Source organism: Glandiceps talaboti, chromosome 3 (assembly GCF_964340395.1).
Source record: "Glandiceps talaboti chromosome 3, keGlaTala1.1, whole genome shotgun sequence".
Lineage (NCBI taxonomy): Eukaryota > Metazoa > Hemichordata > Enteropneusta > Spengelidae > Glandiceps > Glandiceps talaboti.
Window position 1 is genome coordinate 17,056,003 of NC_135551.1, and position 9,897 is coordinate 17,065,899.

At 33.8% G+C, this 9,897-nt stretch overlaps 1 protein-coding gene across 1 annotated transcript in view; it reads left to right on the forward strand.

Moving 5' to 3' along the window:
* LOC144433427 (tetraspanin-33-like) overlaps window positions 1-6,437 on the forward strand; it is a 6,626-nt gene extending 189 nt beyond the window's left edge. The window contains exons 2-7 of the mRNA XM_078121743.1: window positions 748-887; window positions 1,395-1,580; window positions 2,147-2,317; window positions 2,741-2,896; window positions 5,862-5,978; window positions 6,321-6,437. Coding sequence (XP_077977869.1) covers window positions 780-887; window positions 1,395-1,580; window positions 2,147-2,317; window positions 2,741-2,896; window positions 5,862-5,978; window positions 6,321-6,437 — 855 coding nt within the window. The 5' untranslated portion in view covers window positions 748-779. The remainder of the gene's footprint in view (window positions 1-747; window positions 888-1,394; window positions 1,581-2,146; window positions 2,318-2,740; window positions 2,897-5,861; window positions 5,979-6,320) is intronic.
* The last annotated feature ends 3,460 nt before the right edge of the window (window positions 6,438-9,897 follow it).

Below are 9,897 nucleotides of genomic sequence, written 5' to 3' on the forward strand. Positions count from 1 at the left end.
CTACCTCATGGATAAGCTCGGTAATAGCTAGGTCATGTCTGGGGGTCACTCATATCGAGAATCTATATGTTACTATTAATATAGTATATCCATGGTTAGACGAACCTAGTAAGAAATACGTCACGTGTAGAACAGAGTCCACTCATTGCAGAAGATGACAAACCAGAATTACCTCAGTGTGCTCCAATCCCTACCCCTACACATAGGTTGCATACAGATATGTGTATTGTTTGTGCTCTCTCTCTCTCTCTCTCTCTCTCTCTCTCTCTCTCTCTCTCTCTCTCTCTCTCTCTCTCTCTCTCTCTCTCTCTCTCTCTCACTCTCTCTCTCTCTCTCTCTCTCTCTCTCTCTCTCTCTCTCTCTCTCTCTCTCTCTCTCTCTCTCTATATCAGAAACATGTTGTCAGGGACTCAGTGGGAGAGATGTAGTAAATGTTGCTCATGAACAACAATTCCTGGCTTATCTTATTATAATGTTAGTTTTTATATGCACTTTCCCACTTTGTGCTCATTTTTTTTTTTACAATTATGACCCCAGGCATGGATCTATAGCTGCACAATGGCCCTTTATACTTCATCAACTCTGATATGAGGAGCATATATACAATCCATTGCAGCCTTTATAAGTGCATAAGATTAAAGCATTCACATTGCAACCTCTATCCTATTACTGTCTCCACAGATGTAATTGCATTAATCTAAAAACCTTGCACTGAATCATGATAACAGCCAGAATTATTTCTTTCAGGTAATTGTACAGCTGGATAGTATATAGTTGCTATGGATAGAGGTACACATTACAGGACTTCCAAAGATGACTCACCACTATTCTGTCGGTGTCATGTGTGGGTTCGATACTGTCTCTTTGTCTTCAATATAATAGCCTGGGTAGGTATTCTACCAAATTCAAACACCATTTTGAACTTGACTTTGTGTTGGCTGATTGGTCTTGGGGTTGGAGTATTGGTTAGGTATATGGCAGGGATGTATTCTCATTGTAAAGTTTAGGGATGGGATCTACTTTTTGATGGTCTTAGTCTGAAATGGAAGCTTTGTGTTTTTTGCATTTGTTTTGCCTGAAAAGGAGGTGGGTGGGGGTGGAGTTCGACTGAACCCAAACCTTGTATCAAGATGTAACTGATAAACAATAACATGACGTCAGTTATTAATAATCATAGATATCAATCTTGAAATCCCTGCCATGCAATCAACTGTTTTAAGAATGCCAAAAGACAACCGTAATGTTATAACAGACATACATCAACATTAACATTATACTGGTATAAAGTTTTATTTATTTAAGTATTTTCTCTTGAGTAAAAAAAAAAGGTGATTGAAATAGGTCTACTTATGCCAATTTAACATTTCATTGTTTCTGTATATTTCCGCCTACAGTTCATTGGTTTGATATTTATTTCCATTGGAATCTGGGCCAGAGTAGAAAAAGACCAATTAGATGATTTATCAACTATAAAGACTGACCCTGCTGTCTTAATTATCCTAACTGGCTGTATAGTCTTTGTTATAGCATTCTTTGGCTGCATTGGAGCACTTCGACAAAATATATGTCTCTTACGAACTGTGAGTATAAAAGTCATTCATTGAATTAGAAATATTGTGTAGATGCTGATTTGTAAAGAATTTGTGATAAAGAGAGAACTGGGGGAATTTCAGTCATGCTAAAATAGAATACCAAACCTGCATTCTTTTGGAACTTGTTCAATTTTCATTTTTGCCCTTCATGATAAAGAGCCAAAGCAGGGTTCTCCCCAGCTTCACAATAGTGCTGGTCAGTCATTGATATTCCTGAGCATTTAAATATTCACTATGTAAATCAATGAGAAAAGTCACTACAAGGGCATGTTACATATACTATGGAACTTATGTATATTCTTGACACAGAATACAACCCAAAACATTGTTTCTTCACCCATATATTTTGTAGCGGCTCTGAACTCACAGGATAAATAATTGAGTATATTTCAGCAAAAATCCCTTGGCGTTCCTCAATTATTAATCTTTTTGTCAGTGCTGGTTAATTCTGACTAATATAAGGAGAATTCTGCAAAAAAAGGAAGGAAAGCAAAAAGTGGATTAAAATCATAGACAATTTTTTCATTCATGTAATTTTTTTTCTTCATTCACAGTTCTATGTTTTAGTGATCATAGTTTTCCTATTACAAGTATGTATTGGAGCACTGACGTTGGTCTTCAGAGAACAAGTCAGAGAAAATGTAGTTGTCATTATGCATAGAGCTATAGTGTCTTACAGAGATGATCTTGACCTTCAGAATGCTGTTGATTTCGTACAAGAAGAGGTAAGTGAATTGTGGTATTTGTGGCAAATTTTGTAAATTATGAATACATTTGATATTTGATGGCAACTGACATATTTATTAGATGCTCACTCTCTTTATTACCATTATGTCATGAATATTCAGTGTGCATCTAATAAACATGTATGTCTGCTAACTCCTAATAGGCAATGGTGGACCAGTGTGAGAATAAAAGGGGTGAAAGAAAGTTTCAATTTGGTGTTTTTCTTGGCAATTGCACAAAATGTATTCGATATGAAATCATGACATCACTCCCCAGAACCCAAAGTTTATAAAACACATCTATTTTATGGAGTGTTTCCCTTTAATCCTAACTTAAACTACAGACTATTGTAGTGTCACGTTACATCCAGGCTGCAGACCTTAAAAAGTCTAATTCCAATTTTGTGTTATTCATCATATCAGTTAAAATGTTGCGGTGGTATCAGTTATTCAGATTGGAAATTAAACCTGTATTTCAACTGTACATCACCAGCGCCATCAGCATGTGGAGTTCCCTGGTCCTGTTGTAAAACACCAGATATGAATAGCCAATGTGGATATGACATTGGAAGTACAACAGTAAGTGTTGTCTTAATATTAACTCAAGTCTCTTGTGTTGGCTGCATGTAGAGATTGTAAAAACTGACTCTGATAAAATTACATTGTCTCAAGGTTGTTGTTGGCCAAGTAGTTAAACTTCTTACCACTACGGTCAAGGTTCGAACCCATTCAGGGTTTCATTAAAATTTACCACGCTGTAAGTAAGAAGAGTGTCGTTCAGTTTGACTCTACCGAACAACGCAGGTTTTCCCTGAATACTTCAGTTTCCTTCTGCACTAACACTGAACCCTCCTGTTAATTAGGCAATGCCTGTTGGATGGTAAATAAATAAATGAATAAATAATGTGACAAATTTCTGAATCAGTACTCGAATGTTTGATTATAGACATTGGAGAGTTCCATCTTTATAATGTCGGAAGTTGGGATGTTAAACTGAGGTTACAGTAGCCCCCGTTCTTATTTGCATACCAAAAGTGACTCCACTAGTGATCTCTTCTTTGTAGAAACACCTCTGATGACACAATGCTTGGAGTATTTTGTATGTGTACTTTTCTGAGCATACTCAACTCTCAATTGCCAGACTCAGCGAATTGAAGATGGTGGTAGTAGGGGGGGGGGGGGGGGGTACTAGTTTGGAAAATTATATGAGCAAAGATGAAAACATAGTTAAACATGGATAAAAACAGATATTTCACTGTGGTTGCAATCAAGAATTAATTATTATTTAAATAATTTGGGGTTGGCAATAAGTGACAATTGTACTTCTTATAAGTTGTATATCCAATTGCAGTATTTCATCTCAACACTATCTCCTTCACATGAATGCTTCCACAGTTCAGTCAGTCAGTTTTGCTGCAATAAATTTCTCATAATAGCATTTCCCTAAAGTAGATGAGAGGTTACTTGATCGATATATTTGTCATGATGTAATTAATTAGTTGAAATGACCTAAAATTGACAGGACTATAAATTAAGTGTAGTCCTGTAAGTGATTACAATTGCTATTAAATCTGTATTTACTTATCTTTCATGTCCATGTCATGTGAATGAATGATGTCAGTGTAGGTCAGTGTTGACATTGTTAATAGCTGGGGCCTGCATGCCTCCTAGCTGTAATATCTGTAAGGAGTTTAGTTGGATACAGATACAGATGCCATTACAAAATACATAGTCTGCATTCAGTTGCGGATTATATTCCATATATACCTTAGAAAAAGCTAGCCTAGAGTAGAATCCAGTTGTGTGAGGATTTTGCTCTTGCTTTTTCCCCTACCATGCCTGGTATTTTGCTATAGCAATAATATATTAAAACCTAAAATTAGATTTTGATTTCCTGCATTGACCTCTGACCCCAATCGTATATGGTAATCATGTTTACATCATACAATTCAACACTCCAGAGTTGATTCTAATCACAAAAATAACCCAAATTCATTCCCATTGGTTATAAAATGTTTGACAGTGGCATAGATCTATATATATTATTAATATTTTAATTCTGTTTTTTAAAAAAAAAATAAAAATATTTTTGTAATTTGCAAGTTTGCATTCTAGACATACTTCATATTATTCATTGAGTATGTACAATACAATTTATGAGTTCAATATTTACTATATAAATTATTCTTTCTACAATCAATTATCTGTTATTTATCAATTTGTTAATTAGTTATACCTTGATTTATGAATCATACAGTGTATGCTGTTTTCAAATATATGTATAATTAATAATGTATAATTTATTAATTTTGTTATTCATAGTTTCCTTATTTCTTTTTATCAATAATGTATTTTTCAAATTTTAATTATGTATAATTTATGACCTGTGCAACTGATAATGCATAATCTTTTAATTCTGAAGTACATGTAAAAAGATGGCATTTAAAGTGGTCATGTGGTTGACAAATGAGTATATTTTGTGGATTTTGAATTTATAAAACAACTTTACTATGTTTTACTACTTGAAAAAAATGTGAACTAGCATCGACAAAGTCCACGTTTGTAATTCAATGAATTGCAAATAGGTAAAATTAATGTAAAAATGCTGCGATTGTACATACAATAACAAACATTTTTACACATTTTTTTAATTATCTGCAATTTATTGAGTTACAAACATGAGCTTGGTATATGTTGTTTCACAGTAGAAAAATATAGTAAAGTTTTTTTTTTTATAAATTAAACATCCAAAATTAATTCTAAATTCTCATCCATCTGGTTACTTTGATATCTCACGAGGTTTTGCTGTAAAGTATGTTTCATCAGGGGACTTCAAAATACAATTACCTGCAACACTTAAGATAAACACTGCGACATGGGCTCACACACCAGTTCAAACATATAAATTTAGACTAAGGAATAAAAGAACCATTAAAAGACATTCATCACAAGTACTATTAATGTACTCCTGAATAGAACTGATAATGTATTATTTTTTGTATTCCACAATACATCCATTCTCGCAAACCAGAGTGATTATATCTACCACTACATTTCGAAATATAATATACCCCGTATAGCCTGTGGGAGGCTCGTTAAGAATGTTGCCGTAAAACAGGTCGTGGTTTGCGACAATGCAATACATCATATTCTGGTTACCCATCTTGCAGTCATTTTAGAAAGTAGTGACACAATGAAAATGGCTGCTATATCACATGGCAGTTCATAATGTATACGTAGTCATTAAAATGTGGGTAAAACAAAACCCAAACAACCTAAAAAAACTAAATTAGCAGAATTGGTCGAGAATGCAGCTAAAATGTGCAATTCAATGGAACACACTGAGATGATATTTTTAAAAAATGAGGCGATAGCATTCAACTATTGTTGTCCTCACTTTTGGTCCAAAAGCTTCTGTTGAACAGCACTCCTAGTGGTCAAACTGTATAATCTTTTGTCTTTCTGATAACTGGAATATGGCACATTGATATTGTGTAACTTAAGACTTAAGAATTGAAACTGTATAATTTCTGACTTGTTTCAGTATGTTGATGTCCTACGGACTATCTATACCACTGGGTGTATAGATGCTTTAGTTAGTTGGGTAGAAGAACACATGTTAATTATTGCAACGGTAGCATTCTGTATGGGACTCTTAGAAGTAAGTACATCTATCTATGCAATCATTTTATAACAAATTCTATCATGATATATATTGTATATGTGCATAATTTGTCAGTTATTCATGAATTGAACAATTTGAATTGACATCAGAGATGGAAGCTTTTCAAAAATCCATGCTGTTTACTTTTCAGGGATTGGTGAAAGGACTAGTTAATTAGAGCCAGTGATATATTTGTAGTGAATTGATTGACTATCACTTTACTTATGACATCATCCACTCTGTTGGTAGTAAGTGATGTTCATTGAGCCTTCATGTTTATATACTGCCATCAGTGTCTACAGTACTAGTTCTTTTGTTTTTGTTTTTTCATATTCACAGTTGGTAGCTATTGTGTTATCTCATCGTATGATACAGGATATCCTAGCAGTACAAGCTGAACTCGATGCTGAACTTGCAACAATTAGGGCAGCACCAGAGGAAAGAATGCTGTATTAGGTTACTGTTCGCAGTCATCACAGTACTCTGTCAGAAACACACACGCACACACACACACACACACACACACACACACACACACACACACAAACAATTTCTATTTCCAAGTAGAGTCACACTACTTTCAAAAGACTCCACATTCCATTCTGTGCCATGTAATTTATATTTCTGACATTTCAAAACTTAAAACTTTGTAGAGAATGATAAACAGTGTCACCATTTCCTAAATGTAATGTTTCAACTCAAAATCGCTGTACTGTTGGTCAGTGACACAGGATATCAGATTACAAAATTATGAACTTATCAAATATGTGTTTAGGTAGAACAAGCAAAATACTAGTATATAAGAAAAGATGCTTTAGATAGAATATGTTTAAAAAGACCTGAATCATGGCATAGGATCTTGTGACAACCGTGAAACTGTTATTACTTTGTGGATATGTGTGACATTAAAGGGGAACACCACTCCAGGATATTAAAGTATTTTCGTAATATTTTGGTTCTGGAGAATCATTCAATATGACATAAATTTCGTGTGATTGCTAAGCAACACCAAATTGAAACTTTCTTCACATTCATTGTTCTAGTAGTGGTCCAGTATTGCTTATGCTATGTGGAGTTAGCAGATGTACATATATATTATATGAACAATCAATATTCATAACTATTTATGTGTAAGCACTTAGGAGTCATGGATGTATAGTGTTCAACTAATACATATGTATGTCTAATGGCTTCCATGGCTACGACAATAAATGTGAAACAACTTTCACTTTCCTTGGCAGTCACACGATATTTATGGGATTTAAATTAAATGACTTTCCAGTACTTAAAGTTTATAAAAAAAATATGTTAAGATGATTTCCTGGAGTGGTGTTCCCCTCTAACCATATATAAGTTGTAAACATATTAGTACAATAGGGAGCTTGCAATCCAGACTGAGCATGTTCAGATGCAAAGGACTATGGGATTATCTGTGGTTATCATAATACGTAATCTGGAGCTACTGATAAAATAAACCTCCCACAATGGTCAGTGTAACTATGAATTGATTATTTGTGGTTACAAACAATGTATCAACATTCTTTACAATACTAATTGATTAGTATTTATTATTACATTTCCCATGATGCACCATTCAACAACATGGAGTCATGGAGTCATGATGGGTGAATGGTTAGCGTGACTGGCTAGGAATCTACAGGTTGCAGGTTCGAGCCCTGTTGCTGCCTGCTGTTTGTTTCTGAGTGGCTAAAGTCCTTGGGCAAGATTTGAACCACGACTAGTCGACTGTGCTTCAGTCAACCCAGCTGTATATTTGGGGACCTGGTAGGATGTAGGTTGCAATGTGAAGGCTTTAATCCTAATGGCTGCAATGGATTGTATGCTCCCCGGGGAGTTGAGGAAGACTAAAGGGCCATTGTGCCGTTCTGATCCGAGCCAGGGGTAATAATTGTAAAGCGCTTTGAGCACGGAGTGGGCAAGCGCTATATAAGAACCCAACATTATTCAACATGGCGGGTTTGCAAGTTGCCTATTCTTTGGATCAAAAATATATAAATGTAAGCTTTATTATGGTCAAAATTTGGTAAAAATTAACTTATTATGAACATTTCATCTACAATGTATTACATCTGAATATCTATAATGCAAAAAGCTTTTATTGTATTTAATTTTTTGGTGTGTAATTTATTATAAAACTTAAAAGATAAGTCTTAAGTCTATTTAAACCTGTCATTTATATATTTTGATATATTTATTATGTTCTATATTCAGGTTGATGTTTTTTTATGAACTCACTGTGTACTCTTTAACTTATCAAATGTTGAGGAACCAAATATTTATTTATTGTATATTATGCATAGATTCCACAAGATGAATTCCTTAAGTTATCAGTTATTTTATTAACTCATTTTGAGCTCCTTAAATTAGTGATTATTTTATTAACTCATGTTAAACTCCTTAAGTTATCAGTTATTTTATTAACTCATTTGAACTCCTTAAGCTATCAGTTATTTTATTAACTCATGTTGAGCTCCTTAAGTTATCAGTTATTTTATTAACTTATTTTGAACTCATTTTGGTTATCAGATACCAAATGATTGTGTGCTCTTTAAGTTTTCAGATATTTTTTAGAAACAAATATTATTGCAGTGTATATTGCTTAATTATACACCCCATTGTTATCAGTATTGAATGAACTTGTGTGAACTCTCAAATATTTTGCAAACCCAAAAGTGTGCACTACTTTGGGTATCATGTTTTCGTACAGTGACCAGTGTGTATTCCTTTTATCAATTATATATTTTCTTCCACCAGTGTGTGCTCCTTAAGTTATCAGACATTTTATTACATCAGTGTGTGCTCCTAAGTTATCAATTTTCTTACATCAATGTGTGCTCCTCAAGTTAACATATTTTCTTACCTCCAGTGTGTGTTCCTTAAGTTATCAGATATGTTCATACATCGGTGTGTGCTCCTTAAGTTATCACATATTTTTGTACATCAGTTTGTTCTCCTAAAGTTATATATGATATGTTTTAATTTACAAATTCATTTTGAACTTCTAAAGTTGTCAGTTGTTTCATACATTCATTTTGAGTATTTACAAACTCACTGTTTTTCCTTCAGGCATCAGCTGTTTTACGAATAAATTTATCTCCTTCTCCTTAAAGTTTTCTGGTGTTCTGTGTACTCCTTTTAGTAGATATTAAATGGGGTTTCATTTTCCTATAGCATAGCATTCCAAAAGTAACTGATCACACGTATAATCTTGGTCTGGATGCCATCATGGTTTCTAAGTAAACCATGTCTCGTCAATTGGATGTGTAAATGGTAACGATACTGTATAGGAACCAGACTAGTGTAATCTTGTAATATCTTCAGGGCCATTATGATACATGGCATAGTATCAATTGAAATGTCCACATCCGTGAGGACATAGAAACAACAATATCGATATTTTATTATTAATGTGTTGGCATAGTGTAGAATATGTAGTTTAATTGTAAACATGTGTTTATGTATTTGTGAGAGTTGATGGTTTTCCTTGTTCTTGTCCATAGATTCTCCATTAAGTCCTTTCACTGGTGGTGAAGGGGTCTGTCTTGTTTGTTTATGATAACAACATGCATATCGAGGGATGAACAGAGCTGTGCATCATGTGGTACTATTAATTGAATTCAAAACAATATGTGTAAACGAAATTCCAAGTGAATTAATTAACTATTAAATTATATAAATCAATTTGGTGAGCATAAAAATCTCCATTGAATATCAATATATCAAATACTAGGCCATTGGTTCTTTTGTTCTCGAAACCACGATTTCACCACGATAACTTCATAAGTGTGTCCGCCAAAATATGAAATTCTGTGTAAAATGCACAGTACATATACCGATGTACATGTATACCATAGTAGCAATGAACATTTTTTAAGTAATCAGTACACGAACACAA